Raw genomic sequence first — 16,771 nt, forward strand, 5'->3', positions numbered from 1 at the left:
ACTATAGAGTCAGTAGATACTGCTGTAGTGTTAGTTGTTACTACTACAGTCAGTAGATACTACTGTAGGGCCAGTAGATACTACTACGGTCAGTAGTTACTACAGTCAGTAAATACTACTATACCGTCAGTAGCTACTACTGGCTCAGTAGATACTACTGTACAGTCAGTCGATACAACTACGGAGTCAATAGATACTACCATAGAGTCAGTAGATACTCCTGTAGAGTCAGATAATACTGTAGAGTCAGATACTACTATAGAGTCACTAGATACTAATTCTTTTGTATGTATTATGTGTAGGTATATACACCTACGCGGGGGTAAAAATGTTTTAAGGATGGGGGGGATTGACAATTTTCAGAAACCTTTAGATAAACTATTTACCCACCACTTTATATAACTTTTTGGACTTCTGAAAGCTTCTTATAATTTTGTTGGTGGAGAAATGGACAAACGGCCCACCGGGCTTTTCACATCAGCTGAGTATCTGTGTATGTATATGTTATGTTTTTAAGAGAAGTTTTAAAATATATTTTTCACCCGGGCAACGCTGAGTACTTCCCGCTAGTACTCTATAAATGGACAAAAAGCTGAGCAAAAACTGGTGTCTTGAGGTTAGTTGTACTTTTGTGTAAAATTAAGACATTTTATGAAGTTTTTAAATTACATTTGTTTATTGATTGTTGCAGTTATATTTCTTTTAGTAAAAGTTTCAGCATGTTGTAAAGTTTTTGGGACCATTACATTTTCTCAGAAAATAATGGTAATTTCAAAATGTTAAATGTATTTCTCAAAGTTGGTAGGCCATGCCTGTCTAGTCTTATGATTGTATGTGGAACACAGAGCTCATGCATTGTTAATGGCCTGAACCTCTGTACTCAAAACTCGAACAACTTGAGGGAGTGTTTGAAGTGTATTCTTGTAAAAGAACTAACACATTCTGCAACTTCACCAGCACGATGAAGCAACCAATCACAAAACGGCCAAACTTTCGACAAGTGTAGATATGACTCTACATAAAAATACTGTGCATTGTGTTCCGGTAGAACATGACAATCCTTGCTTATTTGTCCTATTTGATACGTGGAGAACAAAAACCATTGTGTTTAAGCAAAACATCGAAATTAACCTGAGCGTGAGACGCTGGACAGAAGCACACTCCTTGGGAACTCCAGAAATTGTCATTGCCTTCCCCCCCATCAGTGCAATATAACGATGCATTGCTTATATTATAACTGTTCACATATAAGGTGCGTTTATAGCCAACTTTTACTCTGTCTTTGCTACTATAAATAACTGTTATATGTTGCGAGAAAACATCAAAAGCCACTCCCAGCTATTCCAATGTTAAAAACTTAATCCTTCAGTGTGTGCAGCTATATTTCTGCAGAAGTCATTTATTTTGTTTTTTGTTTGTTGCGGTTGCACCCGATTCAAGAGCCAAATGGCTCACAGGGCTATACCTAATAAATGAACATGAACTTGAATGGAGTGATTAAGTGGAGAATTCATTATATGGCAGCAATGCCTAAACTTCCTATTGAATGACTAATACTTCAATATTTAGGGGTCGTGTGATTAGACCAGATTTTTCACTTGTTAGTACCACTTGAGATGGAATAACTTTAGGGGTTCTAATTGCTTTATGTGGCCAACAACATTGAATCATGTGATAACCATTTGAAATGAGTGCTTTGTCCTGCTGGCCTGGTTGTATGTATGGTGTATGTGTGTTGTATGTGTCGTGACGGGTACTGCAAGATCTGACCATGTCCGTCCAATCCTCGCTGAGCTACATTGGCTTCCGGTTGCTGAACGAATATCGTATGAGGTCACACTCATTACACACAAGTGTTTTCCACAAATGAACCACAACACCTTGCTGATCTCATCAAGGAGCATAAACCATCACGCGGACTCCAGTCATCCTCGCAGCAGCTTTTGGCTAGCCATCAAAAGACGGTCACTGCATTGCGCGCTTTCAGATGCGCTTCTGCAGCCATCTGGAACGCTGTTCTGCGGCCATCTGGAACGCTCTTCCTTCGGATATTAGGAAGTCACTGGAGCTATGCACTTAAAAATCTGGATTGAAAACTCATTTCGTTCGAACTGTGTTTTGTGTTTAGTTTGTTGTAGTTCCCCCGCAACTTCAATTTCCACGGTTGGCTATGTACACTGCAAAGGAAGTTGAACATACATACATACGTACATACATATGTTAAACTTATTTCACACCTTATGTAGCCAATCCTGATAATCGGAGGTGTGGGTGTCTTAGTTTTCTGTGTATTTTCAGAGTGCCAGACTTAAATCCACTCGTTTAGCACGCAGCCTTGGAGGAGACCCTAACCTTTTGTGGAGATCTGTTTGAGTTATTTGGAATATTTTGGAACATCAGCAATGGACATTAGTGTTTAAACCTGGATGCAGCACATTAACCACTGACTCACCTACATGCCCCACGGCATTTTATTAATTGCAGTTACAAAGTGTTTTATGGCTGTCAAGTATGTAGCTCAGCGGTGCACTGCATGTCACGACTGTGCAGACTCCTTCCCTTAGGATATGCAGATGATTAGGAATGTGGCTGCAGAATTCATACAGTGCGAATTCATGGAGGTTTCGCTTTTTTTGACATTGTGAAATTTGTACAGGTTGCAATTACCATATTGGAGATAACCTTTTATTGCTTAGATTAGTACTTCCCAACATTTGCTCCGCGGACCACTGGGTTTCTGCAAGGAAGTGATCCGAGGCAGATGCTATCGTATTTTTAACAACACACCATTTTCTTATGCTGCCCATGACATGATTATTGAGATCGTGTTCATGACTCAGCAAAAACAGCAGGCTTCTGGCTGAGTCCGCTGATTGCTGACATTGTTTATGGACATCATATCATCTGTTATCGGTGCATGGTGGGTTGTGAACACATTTGGAGGGTTGACTGTGGACCAAAGGTCCAATAATGTTGGGGACCACTGCTTTAGATAATCACACATTAATAGATCCCCCCCCCTCCCAAAAAAGTAAAAAAGAAATAGTTGACGATTTTGAAGTCGATTTAATGTGACGATATACATTTAAAAAATAATGATGCACCACCTAATAAAATGTATAATTGACATGCATCACCCAAAAGTATTTGAGTATATACATACACCTGAAGTTTTCTTAAATAGTTTACCATCTGCAGTGCTGTGTTTTATTGATTGCATGTGGGGCCGTTATGAAATGCAATGCTTGCTATGCAGCGTCATCACCATGCATGATGCCAGAATATCTACGGTGCATAGAAAATGGCCTGTTCAAAATGGTATGCACATAGGCCCATAGATTATTTAAGGTTGACCACGACTTGATGTATCGCATCGTTGCTTGCTGCATCTTACCACTTTGACAAGAAATAATGTTAATCACGCTATGCGCATTTATTATGAACACACGTAAGAGGGTGTGCATAATCAACCAATGTTGTGAACTGTAATATATCAAAGATGATATCTAAAATATTCATTCCATAATACTCATTGTCTATGCTTCTACTATGCGTTCTTATACATAATTGCGGTTTGTTGTGAATTGTGATTTTATTGATTCATGTATTAATGTATTCAGTTTATTTATTCTTGTTCGTCAGGTAAAATTCTTTTTGTAGAGGTTTTGACCTTATTTCAATTTTAAGGACGTGGTAATCTATAATTTAGGCTCACATCCAGTTTTCCTGTAGTGTGCCCATGATAAGTAATCTGCCGAGCACTGTGTCCTGCCATGCATTGACCCTGCTGCCAATGGGGCTGCTGAAGCCACGGTTTAAATTCCTATCTCACAGGGACTTGTGATATTCTTCTGCAGTGCAGATTTGTGACTTGCATTTAATGGATGTAGGGCTCACTGCACTCGAATAAAACATGGATTTTAAAGCAATAAGGTTTTTTTTGCTTTGATAAAAACAATTATCTGGCTTTCCTCCATGACTTCTAGGTGCCGCGGTGGCGAGATGTTAACTCCCTCGCCTGGTATGCAGGAGGTCTTGGGTTCAATCCCAACCCTGACGTCTGTATATTTGGAGTTGGCATTGTCTCCCTGTGGTCGCGTGGATTTTTCTCTGGGTCCTCTGGTTTTTCCCTCCACATTTACAAACATGATTTTAGAGTATTTAGCGGTTGTAAATTTCCACGCAATAAGCCATTTCGTTGAGCTATCATTTGTGGACAGGTCGCTTCTGGAAACGAGCTATATATCTCAGTGGGCCTTACTGGTAAAATAAAAACAGTTTAGTTGAAATAATTGAGTTTATTGCGCTCATCTGTAACATCTATTATAGCCATCGATGTGCACGGTACAACGTTGTATATCCAACTCGCTGGTAACTGACATATAGACGGATATGTGAAAAGGCTGGATATGCAAACATCTGTAGAACATAACAGTTGCACCATGCACAATTATGTTACTTGACCAATATGAAGTTCAAACTGGTTTAAAACATGCACTTTATAAGTAAATGTATGCAAGATTAAGAATACATGAGTATATGGGAAAATGTCTGATTTGTGAACATCTGTAAAAAATGGTCACATCGTGCACACATACTGCACGGGGTGTGGGGAGTTAATTGGCCATGCGACATTATATATGTTTTTCTCCTATTTTATGTTATATCTGATTGTTTTTTCCTCCTAAAAACGCACCCTATTGTAATTGCTGACGTGCAGACACACAGCAAGGGCCAATGCGGACATTGGAAACACACAAAACAGAATTACTAAAGCAAAGCTTTTTTTTACACCCTTGTATTTCAACAACAACCCCCCCACCCCCATGCTGTCATCCCGTTGCAGTTCCGTGCTATGTAAACTTCACTTCGCCAAGTGGAGAGATGCTCTCTCCCAACTACCCCGAGGGCTACGGCAACAACGTGAACTGCGTGTGGCTGGTGCTCGCCGAGCCACGCAGCCGCATCCACCTGCTCTTCCACGACTTCGACATCGAGTCGCAGTTCGACTTCTTGACCGTGAAGGCCGGGGAGAGGGCCGACACGGCCGTGCTCGGCACCTTCACTGGCACGGAGGCGCCTTTCCATCTGGCCAGCACGGGGCAGGTGCTGCGCCTTGAATTCCAGTCGGATCATTCCGCCTCTGGCAGGGGCTTCAACATCACTTATGCCAGTAAGCGGTGGGGTGGGGGGCACGGCTCACGATACCGGCAGTGGTCGCCAATGGCATGCAAATCACGCGGGGTTTGTGTTTGCAGTGATGCACAAACACAGACCATAAACGCCATCATTTTATACACACTGCTTAATAAGTGCCGTATAACTGTTATAATAATCTGTTATTCGAAGGTAAATTTACAAATGAGCATCAGCAATCAACATCTCCAAGCTTTTGAGTATAATAATATCGATAATGTGCCTTGTACTTCAATAAAATAATGATACATCTCCCTTTATGAGGTAGGTTTGATGGAAAGGTTATTATTTATCGTTTTCAAATAAATGCCAGTACATAGTTGACAGCTCTTCGTAATCCACTGCTGAATGAAGATCCCCCAATCACCATGTCAGTCATGGGGATTGTATAAGCATACTTCACCTTGCTGGTCAGTGCCGGGTGGGGTCAACTGAATATTATTTGTATCTTTATTATTCCTATTTAAGTTATTTTCACTAACTAAGACATTGAAAAACTTATGTCATAGTTATTATCTAATCAGATTCTGGTAATAGTTTTGATCATGACTGGTCATGGAAGCAGACAAATGTATTCTGTCGGTGTGTTTCTTCAACTACCAGAGGCTACCCCTGGTTTAGAATAAAGGAGGAGTGAATGAATGTTTTATTAATCTTCCCCCCAGTATAATTTCATGAATGATGTGCCTCCCCAAGCCTCTGGTGAGCTACAGTAACAATTATGTTTCTGCCAGTGACTCTGATTAATGTTTATTACAATCTCTTTATTTTTAATTGGGAACATAAAATATTGAAATGTTTTTTAAGCATGCGTTTTCCTTTGTACTTAGTTAAACATTCTGGTGCTGATATAATTTATTTATTGATTGGCCTATGTATTTCATGTTGAGGTATTTTCCGTAATTATTTTTGTTTTGTTTTTATCTCTATTAAACATGTTTGATTTACATTGCCATCTTAAATATCGACTTGGCATAAATTAAACGTATTAATATAATTAACGAGACAATGTGTCAGTTTTGTACGTATTCATTTGCAGACTATGCAGGTGGCTGAAAGTTTTATGTTTATTATTTTGTATGGTAAGGTGGGTTTGGTGAGGTTGGTGAGTAAGTGGGCCAGTGGATGGCTTCATGAGTACCCTTGTAATTTAATTGTTTAAATATATAATCGCCACGGTGGCGAGATGTTACCTACCTTGCCTGTTATACAGGAGGTCGTGGGTTCGATCCCGACCTTGAGGCCTGCATATTTGGAGTTTGCATGTTCACCCCGTGGTTGCGTAGTTTTTTTTCTCCGGGTCCTCCAGTTTTTCTCTCCACAGTTATAAACATGCATTTAGAGTATTTGGCTGCTATACATTTCCGCATGATAAGCCACTTCGTTGAGAAATAATTTGTGGCTCGGTCGCTTCTGATAAAATAGCTCTATAACTCAGTGAGCCTTACCTGGTAAAATAAAATAGTTTAGTTTGTTTCAGGCAAGAAATGACACTCATCTGTTCAATTTTTTGGGGGAAATGTATCGTAAAATGTTCAAAATGGTCTATGTCTCCAGTGTATAATTTGATGTGATAACCATTGCAGAATGCCAGCTTAGTGCTACTTATCAGCTGTCAAATGTTCCCACGCACGTTAAAATCAAATTGGGCCTGAATCAGGAAATGAAACTTGAAATTGTGATTCCACACCCATGTATTAAATGTACAAAGAATGTGTGCCTATGGTAAGGAAAAAAATATACAATATTTTTGTGATGGTATGTGTGCTTCTAAAGTCTTTAAATCAATCGACTTTATCACATTTCTCATGTAGAACATATCGTGATTACACATGGAAAATGTTATAAAACTTCCAATACATATTTTGCTTGACTTAAAGCTTTCGCAACTGCAGGAATGCATATTCTTTGGGTCTTTCGGTAAAGTAACGTAGATAGGTTCAAAGGTTCAAAGAAAACCTATCTACGTGACTTTACCGAAAGACCCAAAGAATATGTATTTTTCTACTTCGGACTTTAAATATGAATGGATTTGATCGCGTATTAATTCATATAACATATAAAATGAGCATTCATGAAGTGATTAATTAATGTTTTACAATGACTAATTACACAAAAATATGCAAACATTGAAGTAAAAGCAATGACATGGATGTCTTTAACAAAAAAAAATGTTGCCATTGTCTAAAAGTCTATGGTTTAAAATAATGATCTATGATATCCTCACATTCATCAAGTTCAACATTTTCAGTAGCATGATCAGTTCACCGATTGCTACATCATTCTTAACTTGCACATGTTCATGCATCTCAAGCCATTTACAAGACAAGTACATACTGGTGGTTTGCAGGAATGTGCACGGTTGAATGACCACAGTTCTATAACAGCCTCTGGTGCAGGTGAGCCACTCATCCAGTCAATGAGCAGATTGCCATCATCATAATCTGTTGTCCACCGGTATCCTTCTGGGTTTGGCACAGAGACTTGTTTTAAAGGCACATCCTCCAAATGTCAGCTTGGTAATTGGCACAGAGGACATGCTTCAAGAGAGAATCTTCAGTGCAAGGGCTGAAGAGAGTCCGTTTCTTCCTTGTTTGGAACTGAACAGTTGCCATCGCAGTGCATTGGCTTGGACGAAAGGTATATGCAACGAGTAAATTCAAGTAAATTAAAGTAAATTGTATTTTTGACGTAGTTTTGGAGACACCACCTATGATCGGCTAACCTGACTGAAGGGATCTTGGTCACTTTTCTTCGCTTTAAGATGTTTCAGGTGATTGAACGTACTATGGCCTGCAAACCACACTGACAGAGTCACAACCTAATCAGAGCCTCACAGGCACTGCTTCTGAGTGAAGTTCCAAGCTATCCAATGTCAAGGAACCTTGTACGGTTCTCTGTACCACACTTTTGGTACATAGAGCAATTACATTTATTTGCAAAACCAAGGTACAGTATTGTCAACATTTATGGCTGTGGCTTCTTTATACCGAGTCTCTGAAGCATGCAATGCAAGTAGAAGCATGCGGGTGCCTGCTTTCCTCTTGTATAAACTTCAATTCTTGAAGCTCCTCCCAGTAGTGATCCCTTGTAAACATCTGGCATTGTTCCTCAAAAGTCATATACAATGAATTATGTGTTGCAGATTATCTCTCTGTATTTAGACAGCATCCACTCTTCCACAAAGAAGTAGATTCAACTTGACTTGTTGCAGGGGCAGACAAAAACATATTTTGGACAGCTGGATGCTGTGGCCTTCGGGCAATTTTTTTGCATTTATGTCTGGTTTCTGAACCTCAGTTACATCTCTCAACATTTTTTGATGGACTTCTCCCAGTACACATCAAACACATTATTATCAATTCTATCATTCGGAGACAAGGCAGAATCTGCCAGCTGTGCAAATGTCTTGCTGCCTCCATTCATTTTCTGGACCAAGCTCATTCCATGATACATACTGATGGTTCAGGAATAACTTTTGTGGAGGACACATTCCTATGTAGCTCTCTGGAAAGTGCTGCTTTATTTGTCCTGCATAGAGTTACATCACCATTGGAGAGTGCCCCATGGCAGTGGTAGCTGTCTTCCCCGGGAAACAATTATTATTTGCTAAAGGAGGTTTCTGTGTGCTTTGAGTACAACTTCTGTAGCTTCAGCTGTGTATTGATGTTGACGGGTAGCCTACATTGCCTTCATCCAATGTGATATCATTCGCCAATGAGGATCTAAAAGCTAGTCCAGTGACTGACTGTCTGAGCTTCAACATTTGACGCGCGACCAAGAAGTTACAGAAGGTTCCTCTCCTCGGCATGCTGCACCACAGTTCATATTCTTTGGGTCTTGTGGTAAAGTCACGTAGATAGGTTCAAAGAAAATAACAAAAAATAACAAAAATAACAAAAAACTACGACGTTTCGATCACAACACAAGCGAACGTCATCAGGAGGCAAAAAAGATATGGGAAAGCTGCTGAAGCAGACTGTTTTAAAGGTTTAAAATGGGTGTAGCCCAAGGGTCAAACGAAGTGGGCGGGGCTAGTGATGTTAATGTGAGAAATTAGGTTAATGTAAGATCGAAGGGCGACCTCCACGATGCACGTGCGGTGGTGGCTATGTTAATGTGAGAGATTAGCATGTTAATGGAAGATCGCAGAGCAGCAACGTCGAGCTCGGCGAAGCTCGGTGGCTGTTAGTGTGGTAAATTTAACCTGTTAATGTAAATCAGAGAGCCGAAAATAACAACTAACATCGGAAGGTGGTAGGATGGGAACATCACAGCCAGTTATGACTTAAATTGGTTGATAACGTCCTTCCAATGATCGCTCAGTTTATAACCATCTTCTCGATTGAAATTGTGCCTATATATATGTGGATGGCTTCATGAACGAATCTTTGTTGATAGCCAGTGGGTTTGCAAAGTACCTTCGTCTTAGAGAAATACATTTCGTGTGAGCCCACCGCATTAAAACAATGATCAGCCACGGCTGAGGTATTGTTCCAACCGTGTTTCAGATCTGCCTTATGTTCACGAACACGGTCCGAGACATGTCGCTTAGTTTCCCCAATGTAACTACTGCCGCAGTATTGCATGTCAGGGATCACATCAGATCACGAATTGTATGTACTGTGTTACATTGGGGAAACTAAGCGACATGTCTCGGACCGTGTTCGTGAACACGTCTCGCCGAGCTTGACGTTTCTGCTCTGCGATCTGCCATTAACATGCTTATCTCTCACATTAACATAGCCACCTCCGCGTGCTCATCGTGGAGGTCGCCCTCGTTTCTCACATTAACATGCTCATTTATCACATTAACATCACTAGCCCTGTCCACTTCGTTTATGACCCTTGGGCTACACCCATTTGAAACCTTTAAAACAGTCTGCCTCAGCAGTTTTCCCCTATCTTTTTTGCCTCCTGATGACGATCGCTTGTGTTGTGATCGTAGTTTTTTACTATTTTTTGTTATTTTCTTTGAACCTATCTACGTGACAATACCGAAAGAGCCAAAGAATATGAATTCCTGCAGTCACGAAAGCTTTAAGTCAAGATTTGCACCACAGTGGTGGTGTCAACCTGTCTACTATGGGTTGCTGGTGGACACAATCGCTGCCCTCCATTGTAGGTGGGTAGCATTAGGCCTTCAGTGCTCAAACTTAGTTTCTGCATTCTCTTCACATATGGCATTGCTTTGTATGGCTCAGGTCCAGTGAATGTAGCTTGATTGGCAATTCAATTTACTCTATGGGATGTCCCTTGTCCACTGGCAGTTTCTTCAAGTCAGTCAATGTTGTACCAGGCAAGGTGGTAAACACGCCAGGAGGGATATTTTGCTGCCACAGCAAACAATGCCTGATAGTCAGCTTTTGCATGCACAGAGTGGTGTCAGTCCCTTCCATTTAAGAGTATGATACACTGACCAAGCCATTTTGTTCTGGCATGTTTATCAGTTCTACATTTCATGTCAATGATTTCATAGCATATGGCAGAATACTATGTTTGTTTCTGGCTTGTTTCTACCTCATGAAATGGCATACACTAATAACTGACCAAGGGAGCTGATAAGTCACTCGATTCCCTGAGGGGCATTTTTACAGTCCTTTGTTTTATCAGCATACGGGGCAAAGAACCCGATGACTTAGTCTGGAATTTTGGCTGTCTCTTGGTCCACCTTTGACATAGCGGGTAGCCACAACTCATATCTTGCGTCTTAATATCAGATCTATTCTGCATAGCTACCTTGTTGATAGTGCCCACAAACAACAATATATCTCGGGAAAAGGTTCTCATCCACTTAAAATGCAATATCATGAAACACCAAAAACATGAGGGATCGAAAAGAGACGTCTGTCCATTTGTAAAGGTTATCACCTAATTAATTTGCTCATATTGACCATGCATAGCCATTGCTACCCCTAAAGAATTGTCTGCTCAGGTGCTACACGATATCTGGTTTGGCCCATGGACTAATATCTGAAATGCTGCCGGTGAATTATCGAAGCAAGCAGTCGTGTTACTACGTGGTGCATGGCTTGATATTGATGACCACAGCTGCACTGTGGGCTATTCTTAATTGTCCATCGGTGTAGGAGATAGCCGCGTCGGCCCTGCCATGTTTGTTTACTGAGATAGATATCCTTTATTACGTTACATTTTATATCAGTAAATGTTGGGACAGCATTTATACACAGTACCGTGTGTATACCAATGTGGTAGCCTATCCAAAAAACACATTTGTATAGCGTAACAAACACATGTGCCTAATGAGAGCTTTCACATTTTGTATGTATGTTGAACTTCTTTCACACCATATGTAGCCAACTGTGCTTCAGCCCAGGTATATAACAGTAACATAACTGCAACCAAGTCCACATGTGCACATATAACGATAACAAATGCAACACTCATTGTGTGTCTTCTGTCTCTTTACAGCATTCGGCCACAATGAATGCTATGATCCTGGAGTCCCCACGAACGGCCGACGCTTTGGGGACAATTTCCTGCTGGGCAGCTCGGTGTCATTTGTCTGCGAAGAAGGTTTCATCAAAACGCAGGGCTTTGAGGAGATAACGTGCGTGACGCAAGGTGGAAGCGTCATCTGGAATGGGCAGATACCGACGTGCGAAGGTAACAGCAGCGGTTTAACTGTTTTGTGAACATGACAGTTTAATTACGGAGCTGCGGTGAAATAAAAAGTAGTCTGCCATTACGGCAGTTGTTTTTATTTATTTGTAGTGAGTCCAACTGAGTTGCAGACGTTGTGCCTTTTAGAGGCAACACCTTTATTTGTAACACCGTAACACAAAGGGGTAACTGCCCCTTTACCAGATACAACCTAGGGTGGTGATCACCCAGCTAACTACGCTATACAGGGGAGTTACTGCAACGAAGGGTCGGATCCTCGCTCGGGTCTCCGACCACGTGGTCCCCCGTACGATGAGGTGCTTTCAGCTGAGATGCGGAACTTCCCGCTTGTAGAACGAAGAGACCCCGGTCCCTCTAAGGGACTCGCCTAATATCCCTCTCCGGTCGGGGCCGCTCCACCCTCGGCCCTGCCCGCCTTCCCGAACATTCTCGTTCCCTCTCGATCCTTCTCAAGAGCTCTCTCCGGACACGTGATCACCCACTAGCCCCCCCCCTCACCTGGGGCCCCCTGTATGGACATTCCGGATCACGTGTCTACGGGGTCAACCAGAGTGCCATTGCCTGGGACAACCATGTCACTGGGCTGACACTCACCCTCCCCCTCGGGGGAGCCCCCACCACACGCTGTGCGTGGTGCCTGCACTATCCCAGTGCTCGCCAAGCCCTGCTAGGGGTGCTGTTACACACAGCCACCCACACGGTGCTGTCCATAATGTAGGAACATCGGACGGCACGATCCTTCCGGGCCGGCACCGTACAGTGACATGGCCGATGTCACTACATATTTACAATGTAACATAATTAATGTGGGTACCTGCATGACTTATTTACAAGTTAGTCATTATCAGAGTGGCTATAAAAAATAAAAGTAACAATCCAAAAGCTGCATATGCCCCTGAAGTTTCATTTCGGGTCTGAGTAAATTTTTGCAAGTATATACCACATCCAGGATGCCACGGTGGTGAGATGTTAACTACCTCGCCTGGTATGAAGGAGGTTGTGAGTTTGATCCCGACCCTGATACCTGTATATTTGGAGTTTGCATTTTCTCCCCGTGGTTGCGTATATTTTTTCCGGTTCCTCTGGTTTTTCCCGAAATATTTAGAAATATGCATTTAAAGGAATTTTGGCTGCTATAAATTTACACGTGAAAAGCCACTTCCTTGAGTTTTAGTCTGTGGCCAGGTCACTTTCGAAAGAGCTATATAGCTCAGTGGGCCTTACCTGGTAAAATAAAAAGTTAAGTTTTGTTATTTTATCACCTAATTGTATGTAATGGTCACACGTGATTGTCTCTCTTCATTGGTTTGCAGAGGATATCATGCACCGACGGTGTGCAATGCTGCACTCATTGCGAGCATTACAGAATAACTTACACATTATACTGGCAAGCCTGCTGTGAAAGTTCAGGAGATTGATAATGCTTGAGACTCGTGCAGTCAAACAATCAGAACCCTAGTAATGAACCAGGAATGATATTATGGACTTTAGAAGCAGCAGGCAGAACACACAGTGGACTGATGTGTGATTCCCACGCATTTTGAAAAATAAATAAATGCTGCACATAACAGTCGTAAAAAACCTAAACTGAGTCAATTACTCCATGCTAAATGTAAATTACAGAATTAGATAAATAATGATTTATAATAGGTGTGGGATCAGTAAATAATTTATTGTGAAGAGTTTATGTTTCGGCATTGCAGGAATAGATTACATTGCAATATAAAACTACACATAATCCAGTGATTAATAATTGCACATGTTTTTTTACTCCATTAATTTCAATGAACTAATCAATGCTTGCTACCATGTAAAAAAATGCAATACACTGATAATGTTGGTGTGGACCTATAATTGATCGCAACTGATTATAATTTGCCAAGTCATTGATAAAAGCAGCGACTCAAGGTCAATTCACGTATCCTTTTTTGTGTCGTGACAAGCATTGCGTTTGTGTCTTTCCCTGCGAAGTTTTGTTCGGCATTTATGCCGATAAATATATGGTTATTTGTTTTTACCCACAGCACCCTGCGGAGGGCTTCTTTCTGCACCTGTTGGTAACATCCTCTCACCGGGATGGCCAGGCCAGTACAAAGATTCACTTAGCTGTGAGTGGTTGATTGAAGCGCAGCAGGGACATGCCATCAAAATAAAGTTCGTCAGGTATGCACGAGTTAGCACGTTAAAAGTGAGCATTTTCCTTAGAGCGTATATTTTGAAATCTTCTCATAAGGGTTAATCACCCAAATGTTAATATCATTTATTTTTTCTTTAATTTTATTAATCAAGTTTTCACTGTTCGAATACATCTTGGTTGCCTCTCATATATATATATGAATAATATAGAGAAAATAGCATAACATGATGCATTGAAACCGTACACAAACAGATAGTTTTCTGACATTGAACAAAGGGAAATGAAATGAAGATGAATATGATCACTGTTATGGATGATGTTGTGGTGTCATAGTTATCCTACTGGACTTGCATTCCTTCCGATATTAGGAAGCCACTGGAGCTATGCACTTTAAAATCTAGATTGAAAACTCATTTTGTTAGAACTGCGTTTTGTGTTAAGTTGTTCTTCCCCCACCCCTCCAATTAGTACAGTTGGCTATGTACGGTGTGAAAGAAGTTCGACGTACAAACACGCATGACATTCAGATGTCACCGGTTTGATCTCCCAACGCGGCAGTTGGAACAATCCCCCCGCCTTTGTCCACCCAGCAGTATAAATGGGTACACCCTAGTCGATGAGCAGGTAGTGTTTGGTGGCCTAAGTAGATAGATAATCCGACCTATTCCAAGATATCTGGCCAGCATAGAAGAGTAGGCCGGATACCTTCTAGAGCGGATTTCTAGAGCTGCTTCTGGTGGATGTTCTTCTGCCACAAGTGGTGTGAGGAAGACATTGCAGGTGCTGCATCTTTACCTTTTTCTCAGTGTTGAAATATTGTGTATTGTTGACACGCGTGTCTGGGTTTAATGTGACTGATTTGCAGATTTCAGACCGAAGTAAATTATGATGTGCTTCAAATTCACGATGGCCGGACTGAAGGTTCTCCTGTTGTTGGCTCCTACCATGGAACCCAGGTTCCACAGTTTCTGCTCAGCAGTGGCAATGCCCTGCTGCTGATATTCACGACAGACAGCAGCCGCTCCAGCTTTGGCTTCCACATTCAGTATGAGAGTAAGTGATGTCATTGTTGCAATGTCTATCTGATCCAGCACTCGCCGATTTATTCCAGTCGCTTGCTCATTGGCAGTTAGTCATCTCTGTATCACTCGTCTATCGCTACTACCGTGGTTTCTGTTCTCACAAACTGTTCTCCACTCATATTGAGGACTCTATTAGACTGACTATTTCATCTCATCCACGCCACAGGTTTAAACACGTCTTTCTGCTTCTTTCCTCACACTGCTCCACTTTGACATTTCCTCCCATCGTCATTGGGGCACCGCGAGGGCGAAATGTTACCTACCTAACTTGGTATACAGGAGGTTGTGTGTTCGATCCCGACCCTGACACCTGTATATTTGGAGTTTGCATGTTCTCCATATGGTCGAGTGCATTTTTCTCCTTAGTACTCAGGTTTTTCCATCCACATTTAGAATCAATATGCGTTTAGAGTATTTGCCAGAGATACATTTCAAAGTGACAAGCCACCTGATTGGGCTATCATTTATGGCCAGGTCGCTTCTGAAAAAAAAAAACTATATAGCTTCGTGCGCCCGCCTTACCTGGTAAAATACAAAAAAAAGCTTACGTTGTTTTCTCCCGAGTTCTTATGACCTTGCTCAATTCAATGAATACATTTTCTTATTGATTATATGTTTAATATTGCTGTCTGCTGTTGCCCACTTGATGCATTGGGCCTTTGAACCTATGCACAGAAATTGTGATATAAACAAGGAGGAAAACTCAAATACTGCAATTGAATTATTGTTGACATTCTAAGACAGAGAGCGTAGCATAATAAAATAATATTTAAGTGTGCTCATTGTTCTGGGTATGGGTGAAAGTGGATGATGACGTCTTGTTACTTCTCTGTGTTTTTTATTTGCGAAAAATATAAAAAGTAAACGCTCAAACATTGGCTGTTGTTCATCTTAACCCTTTCCCGTTCCGATGATGTACGTCATCGGAACGGAATTGGAAGTAAAATTCCATACAGGAGGGCGTGTGGCAGTTAGGCGCCAGCTATCATAGAGTGCGGTCGTGTCACTACACTTCTCTGCGGTGAGTACAATATCTTTAAAAAACAGCGGCACTCAACCTCTCTAAATAAAATTCACGCTGAGCCGCTTGCATCTTCCGAGAGTTAGCTGTGAAGAGGACCCACCGTGCAACTTACAGACGTTTCGGAATGGGAAAGGGCTTGTCATCAATCATTGAAACAATGGGCAGAAATTGCCATCACTAATAACAGCAGTAATTTTTTTCTTTCTCTGTAAGACTGTGGAATTCTGACAAAATACTTATCATTTGACTGGAATGCATTTCCTAATTTATTATATAGTAATACGCCTGTTTACATCGGGGATGCATTTCTCAAATGCGCGACAAATATCGTAACGACGTAAATCAAAGCAATTTTTCCAAATCACCAAAATACTAAACTTAATTTGGAGCTTTCGTGACTGCAGGAATTATTCTTTGGTTCTTTCGGTAAAGTCACGTATAAATTTAAAATAATTAATTAAATTAAATACTAGCATACGACGTTTCGATTGCAACACAAGCAATCATCATCAGGTATAAATTAAATAGAAACACAAATCTAGTATACTTAGAAATGTAATGTAATACTGTACGTAAATAATAAATTGTTCTTTATAGTACAGTACATTTCTGTATGTGTAACGCAAAGTAGGTCATGTACAGGGTAGGTGGAGGCAAAGGCCAAGGCGACAAATCCAAGACTAGACG

At 41.1% G+C, this 16,771-nt stretch overlaps 1 protein-coding gene across 1 annotated transcript in view; it reads left to right on the forward strand.

Moving 5' to 3' along the window:
• The window catches only part of LOC133344241 (CUB and sushi domain-containing protein 3-like), a 403,210-nt gene that overhangs the window by 250,908 nt on the left and 135,531 nt on the right, over positions 1-16,771 (forward strand). Inside the window, 4 exon segments of the mRNA XM_061554305.1 lie at positions 4,847-5,173; positions 11,629-11,823; positions 13,866-14,004; positions 14,844-15,031. Of these exon segments, the coding sequence (XP_061410289.1) occupies positions 4,847-5,173; positions 11,629-11,823; positions 13,866-14,004; positions 14,844-15,031 (849 nt within the window).

Source organism: Lethenteron reissneri, chromosome 19, assembly GCF_015708825.2.
Source record: "Lethenteron reissneri isolate LAM-NWPU_2019-01 chromosome 19, ASM1570882v1, whole genome shotgun sequence".
Classification (NCBI taxonomy): domain Eukaryota; kingdom Metazoa; phylum Chordata; class Hyperoartia; order Petromyzontiformes; family Petromyzontidae; genus Lethenteron; species Lethenteron reissneri.